Raw genomic sequence first — 14,546 nt, 5'->3', positions numbered from 1 at the left:
GGGCCTTCTAAAGTCATCCAACTGACCACTGTGGAAGGGAAGATGCTGGCCCAGATGGACTTTTGGTCTAATCCAGCAGCGCTCTTCTCAAGACCTGAATCTCCCCATTTTAACAACAACAACAACATTTGATTTATATACCGCCCATCAAGACAACTTAACACCCACTCAGAGCGTTTACAAAGTATGCTATTATTATCCCCACAACAATCACCCTGTGGAGTTGGTGGGGCTGAGAGAGCTCTAGAGAGCTGTGACTGACCCAAGGTCACCCAGCTGGCTTCAAGCGGAGGAGTGGGGAATCAAACCTGGCTCTCCAGATTAGTGTCCTGCTGCTCTTAACCACTACACCAAACTGGCTCTCAGTTTAACCATTAACGCCATACTTATACATTAATGTGGTGTAGTAAGTCCCAAGTCCAAATCTCTACCTTGATAGAAGCTCAGTGGGAAAGCTTGGGCCCGTTTAAGTTTAGCTTAAATAGTCCTGTAACTAGGGTTGCTAGGACTCCTCTGGCAACCAGTGGGAGGCTCATCTTGCTGGGGGGAGGGGGGGAGCGCTCACCAGTAACTCACTGACATCACTCCTCGTGTACCTGGAAGTGATGTCAGCATATCACTTGGGATGATCTAGCATTTTGCAAAAACTGTATGATTTCACTATAGAATCTTTGTGGGATGCTAGAGTGTCCTTTGCTACTTCCAGTTTAAAACAGAAGTGATGTCATTGAGCTAGCAAACAGGCCCCTGCCCAATTCTTTCTGTCGGTATCAAAGGGGCAGGCAGCCATCAAAGAGAACTGCTGCTCCCGATATAGCATCCCTAGCTGAAAGTACTAAAAAGCCTTTAGCTCACTCTACTCCCCTCAAAATCACTTCAATAATATTTGATTCTTGACCCTTGAAATGACTACTTACTAGATTTGGAGAAAAATGCACCACTCTAGTTTTACCTTCCTCCAACGTGATCCCGTGGACAGGCAGGTTAGCCCGGAAGCTACCGCCAAAGCCTGATCTCTCCTGCTCTTTGGTGTTCTGCCCCTCCGGTCCCAGCTCCAGATCTGTCCACTCAGGAGTCCCATCATCACTGTGGGTTTCTCTATGCCCTGGTGGCTGAGGACCAAGTTGAGAACTGAGGGACTGGAAAGGGGGAGGGCGGCAATCCAAAGGAAGGAAGTGGGGCAAGTCACCCGGAGAGAGGAGGGGTACAGACAGATTAGTGCCTCTGTAGGCCTCGCTAGATGGGAAACGGAAGGAAGGGGTATAACGGGGAGGGGTGGGAAACGAGCAAGGGCCCCAGTCCGGACTGTAGGGGGAACAGGGTGGGGAACGCTCCGGGCCATAAGGGAAGGGAGGCCTAGAAGGGGAGAAATCCATGGAGCTCTGGATGGACTGTGAGGAGAAAGGGGTGCTTTGAGAGGTAGGCGGGAAACTACGGAGCGGGGAATCTGGAAGGGGTTCTTCCTTGAAGATCACTGTAGAAAACATGGAGAAGAAAGGAAGTGGAGAAGCATCAGCAGTGTTAGATTAATACCACCCCTCCATTTCTTCCCAGCCCTCGGTTTGTGCCTTTTTTTACCGGGTAAATATTTGAAGGCCTGAGCGGGGCTCCTTTTCCGGCGCCCATTCGAAACGTAGAAGTATGTCTGAACCGGTCGTGAAACTCGCTTGTTGTTATATTCAGGGACTGTGAGGGTCAGCGAGGTCTGCAGAAGAGAATGACAGTCCCTCTCCTTAAAATTCTCAAGCAGCCTCATTGCCCATAACCCCTTCTTTTCGGCAGCTGTGGCCCCAGAAGATTCCCCCTTGTATTAACAGATGTGTCTATATATAACTCACAGACTTTTAGACAAAACAAAATGATATAATACTAATAATAATAATTAAGCTTATATACCGTTCTTCTAGACAGATTAGTGCCTGGCTCACAGCAGTGAACAAAATTAGTGTTATTATTATCTCCACAAAACAGCTGGGGAGCTGAGGTGGATAGGAGTGGCTTATCTAAGGCCACCGACTGAGGTCATGACAGTAGTGGGATTTGAACCGGCAGAGTGCTGATTTGCAGCCCAACCTCTCAACCACTAGAGTAGCTATGGCAGGCCAGGCACTGTCTATGTAATACCAGCTGTATCGAAACAATTCCACATGTTCTTTTCTATTGTCCTTTTTATGTCAATATCCATCTTAAACATGTAATCTCTATTTTAGCTAATAAAACAGGTTTTTTTCTGATTCCCACGAGATCTACTGTCTCTTAAATGATTTCTCCTCTGATATAACTGAGAAGGTAGCAACGTTTTTACAATTTGCTATAAAGCTGTGCCAGGAAAAGCTTCAGAAATAACTACTGATATCATTTAACAGTTTTATATTATATTTTGTTCTTTTTTTTCCTGTATCCTTTTGTTTTGTCTATTATAAGCCAATAAAGGCTGATCGGATCGGATTCACAGCCCAACCACTTAACCACTATGCTATATCATACAGATTTTGAAGAACAGAATAAAATATAAAAACAAAAAAATCCAAACTAAGCACTCTTACAGTCTCTAAAACTTATAGAAATTAACAAATAATCAAGGAAGCTAAAAAATTATGAGCCTCTCTATCAGAGCAAGAGACAGGAGTCTCGGGTTCTGAGACATCTAAGCTCAGGCTGATTATTATCTCAGAATCTCTGGGCCATAGATATATATTTGGCAACTGCCAGTGGGATGTTTCTGTCATTGCCCTGAAAGAAGGTTAAGAAGATGATAATCTCTAGAGTGACTGGGAAAAGACACTAAGAGAGGGCTAAGCAAAGATGCCCACCACTCCGTCTAAAGCATGCAAGAAGAAGAAGGGGAAAAAAGAATCCAGATTCCTGCAAATCCATTCTGGGATTCCACCAAAACCAGCTCTACAGTTCTTTCTATCCTTTGCCAGATTATTACTTGATTGCCATTTATATATATCCAGGCCTTTTTTTCTGGGAAAAGAGGTGGTGGAACTCAGGACCGCACAATGACGTCACTTTGGGTCAGCTGGAACAAGGGGGGAGTTTTTTAAAGTTTAAATCGCCCTTGGCGAAAATGGTCACATGGCTGCACCATGCGCAGAGGGCAATCTAAACTCCCCTCTGTCTGGAGATCAGGGGGCGGGGCCACCAGCCATGTGACCATTTTCAAGAGGTGCCGGAGCACTGTTCCACCGCGTTCCGGCTGAAAAAAAGCCCTGTATATATCTTTGTTATCACGAGCCTCGAATCATTTGAGTTACAAAAACATGACATCCCCCTTTGCAAAGAGAAATGAAACACACTGTGTTCGCATGGGGGCGAATTCCCATTTGGGATTCTCACCTCAGTGCTTTTCAACCGATTAATGCATGCCTCCTCTTCCCACTGGAGCTTTCCATCTGAAATTCAAAAGCACATGAGTGACTGTGGGGGAAAAAGAGGGCCTGGAGACAATGCAGTGAGCAGGAGATTGGGAAAGGAGAAAGGTGTCACGTTCAGAACGTATGGAGGATGGACAGGCTCCAGTGAGAGCTTCTTGCTGCTGCTCGGCTTGGCAGCAGGTGAAAAATGAGATCAGAATGGGGAGGCAACAGCTAAGATACTGATGTCACCGGAAGAGACATCAGCTTGCCACCGGAGATGCCATTATGTTGCTGGTGAGCCTCACCCCTCAGTGGCTAATCTCTTGCCAGTTGCCAGTCTTGTCCTGGCAACCCTAAGAATGCCAGAATGGCCCATCAGACATCTCTCAGAAGCTTACAGGAAAGACATGTTGGAAACAGCATTTCCATCCTCTGTCCCCGACAGGGCCAGCATCAGCACACGGCGAGGTAGGGCAGCTGCCCTGGCTCATGGCTTCTGGCGGGGACCACTGCTGCTGACTCACACATCTCCTCTGATGTCTGCGCTCATGCTCTTTGCTGGCTGCTTGTGAATGCTGTGTCAACCCTGTTCCCAGCCGCACACGCTGCCTAGCGCTGGGGGAGCAGGGCATGTGATGCACAAAGCATCAGCGTTCCTGGTGAGCATTGCAACGGCACTCCTAGCTGCAGCCATCACCCAGTACCATCACAGAAGAGGTGTGCGGGTCGTGTGGGCAGCTGTGATTTCAGATGGTAGGACAGTTCGTGAACAGGCGGAGGAAGGATGCACAGGCAGGTGGGGGCACATGGGTGGGAGGGCAAGAAAGGGAGGTTAGTAGTGGGCTTGAGGAGGGTTTGGCCATTCTCTGCTCAACCCGGGACCGGTCGTGGTTCCCAGCATCCAGTAATGGGTGATATACTGCCACTGCAAATGGAGGTGCCACTCTCAGCCATAATAGCTACGGACAGGCAAAACCCTTTTAAAGCAATCAAAGTCAAAATGGTCACCGTCACTACAGATTAATGCTGGTTCACTTACCAGGCCCTCGTTCAATGAAAACGACTTTGGACTCGGGCAGGAAGTTGGCGCCGGCAATTGCCATCTCCTCGCCCCCATGCACAGAGCAGGCACTGAGGCTGTAGCTTTCCACCTGGGGGAGCTCTTGAGCAGAACGCTGGGCTGGAAGCAAACAAGGACCAAGGATGGGGAGTCAGGAGAGCGAGAAAGGCACAGATGAGGGCTAGGAGGGCTGGGGGACTGCTACTTTGGTGCAGGCACCAATGCGCAATCCATCCATTTTCGGTCCCTGGAATTTATTTATTTATTGCATTTCTAGACCGCTCTCCCCGCCAGACGGACTCAGGGCGGGGTATCAGCATACAATTTGTAACATGCAGTTTAAACACAATAAAAATATTGTAAACAAACATTAAAACACTATTCCATATACAATAAAATTTCTCGATTGGCGGAATAAATATTAAAATACAGCATTTTAGGCACAGGGCTTGGCTCTTACATCATGCCCTGCGCCACACTTAGGAGCCCCTGCATAGGTGGTGGACGGTCTTCAGTGCACAATGCACAACATGAGACAAGGATGCCTTTTGTGGCTCAGTCCCCTCCCCGGCATCTTCAGTTAAAGCCTCTCAGGGCTCTGATAGAAGAGACAAGGTTACACACACACACACACACACACCTCTGCCCAGGCTCAAAATGCAAATTGTAGGCTTGGAAGACCTCGATTTGCTCCAAGGGGAAGAAAGAGAAGTTTTAACCCTTTTTCACATCCCCGGCTCCGCTAATAGTATTGTAAACGGGAGGGGGATGTGTCCTTTAAAAATGTATTTTTTCCTAAGAAAGCATTTCGAAAGGGATGGAGATTTATTTAAGACATTTTTGGCCTGCCTTTCTCCGAAAAAGGATTCAAGGAAAGTTAAAACACATCAGAATAAAACCAAATGATTAAAACCTTCATATAGTTCGGACTAAAACCAACTAATTGCTGAAGAGTTCCATTTCCTCTTCCTTCCCTCAACAGCCCAAAGTAAACTGAGTCGACACGAGCCATTTGCAAGCAAAAAACGGGGCAGAGATAACAACAACAACAACAACAACATTCGATTTATATACCGCCCTTCAGGACAACTTAATGCCCACTCAGAGCGGTTTACAAAGTAGGTCATTATTATCCCCACAACAACAAATACCCTGTGAGGTGGGTGATAGTGATCTTAGTATGGTTTTGCCCTCGTGTCGCGTGTATATTTCTCTGCTCAAGACTCTGGAGAAAAGGAAAGAACAAAACTGAGCTCAATGGACTAAGAGATCCATTTTCAGAGTTTCAGACTAAGATTTGGGAGACCCAGGTTCGAATCCCCAGTCTACTATGGCAGCTTGCTGGGTGACCTTGAGCCAGTCAGATTCTCTCAGCCTAACCTTGCCTCACAGGGTTGTTGTGAGGGAAAAAGAGAGAGGAACATAAGAACATAAGAGAAGCCATGTTGGATCAGGCCAGTGGCCCATCCAGTCCAACACTCTGTGTCACACAGTGGCCAAACCCCCCAGGTGTCATCAGGAGGTCTGCCAGTGGGGAAGGGACACTAGAAGCCCTCCCACTGATTGCCCCCCCCCCAACACCAAGAATACAGAGCATCACTGCCCTAGACAGAGAGTTCCATCTATACCTTGTGGCTAATAGCCACTGATGGACCTCTGCTCCATATGTTTATCCAATCCCCTCTTGAAGCTGTCAATGCTTGAAGCTGCCACCACCTCCTGAGGCAGTGAATTCCATGGGTTAATCACTCTTTGGGTGAAGAAGTACTTCCTTTTATCTGTTCTAACCCGACTGCTCAGCTATTTCATTGAGTGCCCACGATTTCTTGTATTGTGAGAAAGGGAGAAAAAGACTTCTTTCTCTACCTTCTAATGTAAGCTGCTTAGATCCCCATTGGAAAGAAAGGTGGAGTATAAATGACGTAAATAAATAATAAATATAGCTGAAAATGGGGGCAGAGGAAAGGTCAGTTTGTTGGTGGGTGGGGGAAGGAGAAAATGAAGCGGGGAAAGGTGAGGATATGGGGGTTGCCAGGAGGAAGAAAAGAGGAAATAGCATGGGGATGGGCATACAGGGAAAGTAAAGTACCCTCTGTAAAACCGCAGAATTTTTATGCGTTGGAGATCACTGAAGAAGACTATTCAGTTGAAACGTATTTATTCTGTATGGTTTTTTATTTGAATGCTCCCTTATTTATATCTCATGGATTATTATTCTATTGGAATTGCATGTGTTTATGTTAAGATTTTATCCCTTCCTCGGCATTTTAGGGTTTACCTTAAATGGGTTACACAGACGCACTATTAAAGCCACAAAGGCCTCCCGCACTTCCCCTTCCGCCCACGACTCACAGCATTCAATAGGAACCGAGGCGGTCTGGATGGAGACCACCTTGCCATTGCCTTGGGGCACGTGGACCCGGAAGACCAGGCGGACCCGTGTGTTCTTGCGCCCGATGTCCGTCTCCCCCTTGCGAAGCTCGATGTCTGAATTCCGCAGCTTCAGGATCCCTGCACAGTCAATGCTAGCAGGAAGAGGAAGAAGTTGGGATCAGATCGGGAGGGGGAAGAGTTAAATGTCAAGTTTTATCCCGAAAAATGTCAAGCGTTGTTTTTTAAAACTGACTTGGAAAAATTTGAAAATATTTCAACCTATTTTTCTTAAAGAAAAAACATCCCTAAACCCAAACAGCATACATAACTAGGGATAATTTTTTTTAAAAAAAATCAAATTTGGAGTGGCCTGGCATGAAACCATTATTATTATTATTTATCATTATCATTATCATTATTAACATTTCTAACCTGCTCTTCTCGCAAGCGGGCTCAGGGTGAGGTACAACAGTTATAAAAATATAATACAAATATTAAAAACAATTCATAAAACAACAGTTCAACGTAAAATCAACAAACAGATAATAACTGCCCCAAGATGGGGTCAATTTCAGATTCCTGCCCATCAGCATACAGAGGGAGGGAAGCGGACAGATAATGTACTGCACCCCATACGTGGGTCAGCTAACGAATGGGCACTACATAGCCCCGTGCTGTACCCATATGTTGGGCAGCTGGCCGGTGGACACTGTATAACCCCACACTTAGTGGGAGGCTGGTGGGAGGCTCAGTGAGGATCTCATGTTGGCCTCAACCACACGCCTGGTGGAACATCTCCGTCTTACAGGCCCGCCGAAATGATAGAAGATCCTGACGGGCCCAGGTGTCCTCAGACAGAGAGTTCCACCAGGTTGGGGCCAGGACCAAAAAGGCCCTGGCCCTGGTTGAGGCCAACCGAGCCTCCCTGGGGCCAGGGACCACCAGCAGATGTTTTCTAGCTGATCGGAGCGTTCTCCGGGGCACATAAGGGGAGAGGTGGTGCCTTAGGTGGGGAAAGAACAGTCATGCTGGCCAGCGTGTGTGGTGCAATGGGTGCAAAGTGCTGGCTGACCTGGGTTCAAATCCCCCCTCAGTCCCGAGGGTCTCTGGGCAATCTGTACCACTCACCCAGCCTAACTTACCTCAAAGGGTTGTTTTGAGAATAAAATGGAAGAGGAGAAAATATGTACGGAGGTCCTTGGAGGAAGGAGATGATAAAAATATAGCAGGTAGACTCAAGTCAGACCTCTGTTTTCCTGGCTTAACACCACAGAAGCAGGAAAAAAGGGAAACCAGGTGCAAGGTGAAAGAATTTATTAAGGTTTTTTTGATAAAAAAACCTTAATAAATTTAGGATTAAAAAAAAACTTTAATACATTATTTCACCTTGCACCTGGTTTCCCTTTTTTTTCTGCCTTCTAGTGCGGCCATTGTTAATTCCACAGAGACCAATTCACACATTACACTTCCATGAGTACAACTAAAGATTTCCTAAATATAATGAATCAATCATATACTATAGAGAGGCACTGAGGCACCACTCCTCAGTCAGACAGGATTGGCTGCAGTTTCTTGTTGAGTGTACTCACAATGTTAATCACAAATTAGTAGTGGTGGTGGAAAGCGCCGTCAAGTTGTAGTCAACTTATGGCAACCCCAGAGGGTTTCAAGGCAATAGAGTAACAGAAGTGGTTTGCCATTGCCTGTCTCTGCATAGCAACCCTGGTCTTCCTCGGAGGTCTCCCATCCAATTATTAACCAAGACCAACTCTGCTTAGCTTCCGAGATCTGATGAAATCGGCTTGCCTTACACACACTCATAACATGCCAAAAGACCATAAAGGCATGGGGAAATTCCTTGAGTGTCTCTAAGGAGGCAATTTCCTGTCAGTTTTTTCTGCTGCTCCTCGTTTTCTTGAGCACAGAGGATTGGGGCCGACGGCTGGGCCTTGCATGCCAACGGTGGGGAAATAGCAAGCCTAACCCCAGGTCAACTCTTACTTGGCAGCCATGTTGTTCTCAGGCAGCAGGGACATCTCTAGGACTTTGGTGCCGTTGATGATGGATTCGTAGCTGGTGGTGGCTACCATCTTGCCAGTGATGCGGTGCACCTGGTAGAAGGCATGAGGCCGCAAATTCCGCTCATCTGCTGTGCCGATAAACATTTGCAAGGTCAGAGGTTTCTCATCGTAGCCGGAGAGCTTGGGGAGAAGAACGGAGAGTAAATAAACTTCTAGTCCTTAATCTTTTAAGTACAGGACAATTTTTCAGATTCATCTGTGGATATGGGAAGGTGCCATTTTTTTCTTCCAGTCTGTAGTTCTCTTCCCTCATTTCTTAAGAATAACTGGCCCTGCTGAGAGCTGACATTGACAGATTTTTTTTAAAAAAATCCTGTTTTTATTTATTGCTTATGCTCCATCAGCTACACTGTGTTATCTAATGTGACAGGCAAAAAGAGACCGCTGCCTGCCCCAAGGAGCTTACAGTTCAAAAGAAACAGTGGAGGAAAATGAGGGAGGAGAAGTTTATCTCATTTCTTCACAAGCAGGGAGGTGGGAGGCGGTCAAAGAAGTGAAGTTCCACTTCTGTTCAAGCAGGGCTATGCATCAAGCACCACCAGCTACGTCACAGAACCTTCACAAACACCATTAAGCAGCAGAGGGGAAAGGTCTAGCTGTGGAATGTTGGAATGTCAGGGAATGTACTTATGTGCTCACTTAAAGTTCTCCTGGGGCCAAGCTCTTTAGTCTGAAATAGATTCTGGGGGCTAAGATCAAGCTCTGCAGTTGTGGACCTATGGATTGGACCTTCATTCCTGTGAAGAGTGATGTCATAGCAATGCTTCCTGCATATCCCTCCCTATTTCCCACCACCACGGCCGCAGCAGGCCGCTGCAGCTTCTTATCCGGAACCCTCTTTGGCACTGGCCGCTGCAGCTGGAGACGTCAACCATTCGGTGGTCTCGCCTCAAGGCTTCACAGATGTTTTCAATCAGAAACTGAGACTGCCAGCTGTTGTCAATTTGACTCTTAAAGGGAAACACACCCTTTAATAAAAAAAAAACCCTCTCCCTTCCTTTCGCATGTCATGGAAGATGGAACATTCCAGAAAGAGCTGGAGCAGTAAAGGAAGCAGCTTCCAGACCCACAAAGATCTGCCAAGTTTCAGGGAAAGAGTCATATTGCAGGAGAAAGGTGAAGGCGAGTTAAAAGGCACAAGAAGAGTCTTGTTTTGAGAAGAAAAATGGACTTTGCCAGACGGTATCTGGGGAGGTATTTTCCCTGCGCGGCCCCCTCCCTTACCATTCACAATGAGTGACGCAGAGGGATGGATGCAGAAGGAAAGCAGCCCCATGATGCTAGGAAGAGAGCGTGAGAAAGAGCAGACCCTAGGTCCTAGCTGCAGGGGAACGCGGCAAGAAAGGAGGATACGGCGTGCACACATAAAAAAACTCTGCCTTTTCTAACAGCAGAAGAACGACTTTTGTTTCCAAGTCTGAAGTGCCTGGGAATACCTGTGTCCAGAGATCGCAAAATTGTAAATGCCTTGAATTGTGAGACAGACAGAACTGAGACTGGAGGCAGAATTTTGTGGACACCTAAAGGCTCTCAGATTCGTTGTGGCACATACTTCTGTAGACTTAAGTTCACGGCATCTGATGAGCAAAAATTTCCACACAAGTTACTGCAATAATCCATCAGTGAGGTCCTCAGGTTGCCACAAGGCTCCTTTCGGGGTTTTCTGTACCAGAGCGATGGCACGAGGCAATTTGTACTCGAGCTCTGCCAGATTTTAGCATCCCCGTCACCCCCTCCCAGAACGCCTTCTCTCCCCAAAGACCCACGCTGCGCGTTCCTGTTAGAGGCGAGCTGGCCAAATGTCACCCACTCCTTTCCATCTCAAAATTGAAAACTTCCCCCTTGTTCAATGTAGAAATCTCCTTTTGGTAGGCAACTATTTCACTTTAGAAAGGAGGAAAAGATTTGTGACATTTGGAAGATTTTTCCCTTCTTTTTGCGCACAGTAAAGCAAGCCTTTGAAGTGGGAATAATTTTCATCTTTCAAATTTCTGGACGGAGGCTTGCAAACCACCATCACCACCCCCCAAAAATTCCCTGCTGGATTTGTCTGGCTGAAAATGTCAAATATAAATAGATTTGGAATAGAGTTTGGGGAAAGGGGGAGGTTAGGGGAGAGAAAATAGGTGGAAATAAAAACGGCCAGGAAGTCAATAAACTATGTTGAGAAGCAATACCGGCCAGCTCTTTTCACTGGCTAAAATCTAAAGCAGAAAGACACAGGAGTCTGCCTCTACAAACACACTGCCCACCCCCCCAGGCTTATTCCTATAATGTCTGATGCATAGAAGGAGGCTGTGATTTATGCAAAATCAAAAAGAGTCCAATAGCACCTTTAAGACTAACCAATTTTATTGTAGCATAAGCTTTCGAGAATCAAGTTCTCTTCGTCAGATGCATGATACAGAAACTGGTCAAATATAGAAGAGGAGGGAGGAGAAGGGGAGGAGAGAGAAGAGGCAATTAGGGGGGGGAGGGGGAGGGTGCAACCAAAACATTTCTTCGCTAGTATATGTAAACATCTCCTTTTGGTGTGTGGATCAGTTGGCTTCAAAGGAGTTTGCCCTGTTAGCTTGTAGCAGCCAAACAGCTAGACCATCCAATTCCAATGCAGATTTATGCTGTGCCAGTAGAAAGGCACTCCGCACATGCTCAGAAGTACTCTCGAGTCTCGACATATTCCCCACACTTAAGCCATTACGAGCAGCATGGAAAGAAAGTAACTTCTACTCTGCCCTACCCCTCCCAGAATAACAGAACGTAGACCGGTCCAAGATGGGGCATAGATTCACAACACAAAAGGATGTCCTCCTTTACACAATGTGCAATGACATTATGGGATTCATCGCCACAGACTCTGGCGATGGCCAATGCTGTCTTTCATAGGGGATTTGTCAAATTTATGGCTAGGCCTATCAGCGACTATAGGTCCTGATGGATAAACGGAACCTCCATGTTCAGAAGCAGAGTACCTGTAAATACCAGCTGCTGGAAAGGAGATAGCTGACATAGCAGGGGGAGGTAATTTTCATGCCCTGCTAAAGGGCTTCTCAAAGGCATTAGGATTGCTGCTGTGGGAAACAGGAAGCTGTATTACAGACTTTTGGTCTGTTTTGTATTTTCAAGTCATGACCACATGGAGGCGGGCAAATCAAGTATCTCGGAAGCTGCCACTAAGTACCATCCCCAGTAAGAAAATGAAAGGCGTAGCTGACTTATGGCAACCCCCTGCTGGGATTTTCATGGCAAGCGACTAAGGGCCAAGCTACACATGACGAATGACACTTGAACAGCAAGTGTATTTCTCCCTGTTCACTTGCCCTCCACTCAATCCACTTGCTGTTCAAGTGTCATTCGTCATGTGTAGCTTGGCCCTAACAGAGATGGTTTGCCATTGCCTCGCTGCAACCCTGGTCTTCATTGGAGGTCTCCCATCCAATTACTAACCAAGGCCAACCCTGCTTAGCTTCTGAGATCTGACATGATCAGGTTCTCCTGGGCTATCCAGGTCAGGACTCTCAGCCACCTCACTATAACCTTAGCTAAATTGGCTTTCCAATCCATCATACAGCAGCAAACCCAAGTATGTGACTGAGTATACCCTTGACATGCAGTTGGTGCCCATTCTGGATCTCTGATAAAGGTAACTCCAGAAGAGGTTGCAGCTCAGTAGCAGAGCATCTGCTTGGCCTACAGAAGGTTCCCGGTTCGATTCCCGGCCTCTCCAGTTGAAAGGGCCAGGAGATATGAAAGATCTCTAGCTGAAGCCCTGCCAGTCTGGACAGACAATACCGACCTTGACGGACCAATGGTCCGATTCAGTATTAAACAGCTTCATGTGCCCGTGACTTTCTGGAACATCCTTTTCCAAATATGTTTTTGTTTCATTTGCACTTCTCATTTTTCAATGTCCTTTTTTAAAAAAAATAAATAAAGTTTGATGTTCATATACCCCACCCACATGTGCAAACCATTTGGTAATGCAGTCTTTATATAGCACTTCAAATTCTTCCGAACACTACACTGTGTATTCCTTTTCCAACAACCCTTAGAGAACCTGTAAAATAGATCAGTGTGGATCACTGCCAATGATTGGAGGCAGACAGAACGTAGGAAGCTACTTTATACAGCCAGACAATTGCTCCAGCTTTCTCCGATTTCATTATCCTGGCTGGCAGAAACTCTTCAGATCTTTCTCCAAACCTGTTCCCTTTCACAGGAGATGCTAGCAGCAAAACCTGGGACCTTATCCAGGCTAAACTCTAAAACTGACCTGAATCCTCAAGACATCAATCATCCAGGCATGTTTAAGCAAGCTTCTATTTCTTACTCAGATCCCGGTCTATAGTATGGGATTGATAATACTGGCCTGTTGTATGTGCCAACGGCAGCGGGACTGTTAGATTATCAAAAATGGAAAGCTACACTATTACCCACAATGGAGGAATGGCTGAAGAAGATGACGGAGTATGCCACGATGGCCAAACGTACATCCTTGATTAGGGAAAATTACTGGATAAATATATTGCTTCCTGGAAGCCCCTTATAGACTTTTTGTGGTTTGTGGTTTTGAAGATTAGGAGATGGAGAAAAATGTACTAGAGGGAAAGAAGATATAGTCATTTAGGGTTAATTTGGAGCTAAGGTATAATATTGAGTGTAAGGTTAAATTCGGAGTTAGGGTATAATATGTAATACTCATATATCTTTTCACAGAGAAAATTGGTACTTATTCATAATTTTTTTTTCTTTCTGCTTTTCCAGTTCTTTTTTTTCCTTTTTTTCTCTGTTATATGTTTTTCTCTTTGTTTCCTTTTTTTGAATTGGTATTAAAAATTTTAATAAAATACAAAAAAAAAGAAAAGATAATACCAGCCTAGCTGATAGAGTTGTTGTAGGCACTGCTTAAATAAATATATGAAGCTCTTTGATTACTCAAGAGAAAAAAAGCAGCTTAATTCAGGAGTTTAAAAGTTGCCATCTTGATGGGAGGGCCGTTTTGTTAACCAAATCAAATTACTTAATTTTGTTAACCAAATCAAATTACTTAAGGAAGAATGTGATGTCACTCTAGGACTTCTGTTTCTCCTAGACTCTATGGTATAAGATAGAGTATACCCTGTCTCTTCCTTCAGGGAAAGTCCAGGGATTCTTCTGTAGCCCAGAGATGTTGTCACTCCAGGATAACTCCAGGCCCACCTCAAGGGTGGTAACCTTACTCATGTTAATTTAGACCACTGATCCGTCAATCTCTGTATTATCTACTCTAACTTTGGCCACAGCTCAGTATGGTCATTCCCAAAACTTGACGTCTAAAATTCTTTTAACCAGCAGTTCTAGGGAGCAAACAGGCAAATTTGTATGTGCAATTCCAACGCTCTGTGGCAAGAGCAGTGGCTTGCAGAAAATCGCTTTGCCAGTAGACTGCTGGGGGCAAATGGGAACTGGGAAAATGAGCACTCTTAACTAGACATGGGCATGAACGGAAAAAAAAACCCCAAACACCCTGTTCGTCGTTCTGTGCCATCCACGAACAACGAGCAACAAACATGGACGAACATGGACTGTTCCCGGACATGTTCGTTGTTCGTGGGGGCCAGAACCACTCCCACCCCAACCCCCCCACAGCCCCCCTCCCCTCAAACCCACTTACCTGGCCCTTTAAAGGTC

The 14,546-nt window shown here is 45.8% G+C and overlaps 1 protein-coding gene across 1 annotated transcript in view; it reads right to left on the bottom strand.

The window, feature by feature from the left end:
- NFATC4 (nuclear factor of activated T cells 4) overlaps window positions 1-14,546 on the bottom strand; it is a 32,644-nt gene that overhangs the window by 2,458 nt on the left and 15,640 nt on the right. The window contains exons 4-9 of the mRNA XM_054993231.1: window positions 8,797-8,996; window positions 6,775-6,947; window positions 4,402-4,542; window positions 3,343-3,398; window positions 1,579-1,705; window positions 953-1,474 (exon numbers count right to left, since the gene is read on the bottom strand). Of these exons, the coding sequence (XP_054849206.1) occupies window positions 953-1,474; window positions 1,579-1,705; window positions 3,343-3,398; window positions 4,402-4,542; window positions 6,775-6,947; window positions 8,797-8,996 (1,219 nt within the window). The remainder of the gene's footprint in view (window positions 1-952; window positions 1,475-1,578; window positions 1,706-3,342; window positions 3,399-4,401; window positions 4,543-6,774; window positions 6,948-8,796; window positions 8,997-14,546) is intronic.

This window comes from Eublepharis macularius, chromosome 12 (genome assembly GCF_028583425.1).
Source record: "Eublepharis macularius isolate TG4126 chromosome 12, MPM_Emac_v1.0, whole genome shotgun sequence".
Lineage (NCBI taxonomy): Eukaryota > Metazoa > Chordata > Lepidosauria > Squamata > Eublepharidae > Eublepharis > Eublepharis macularius.
The sequence above is the reverse complement of the archived record's forward strand: the minus strand, read 5'-3'. Positions and strand labels throughout refer to the sequence as shown.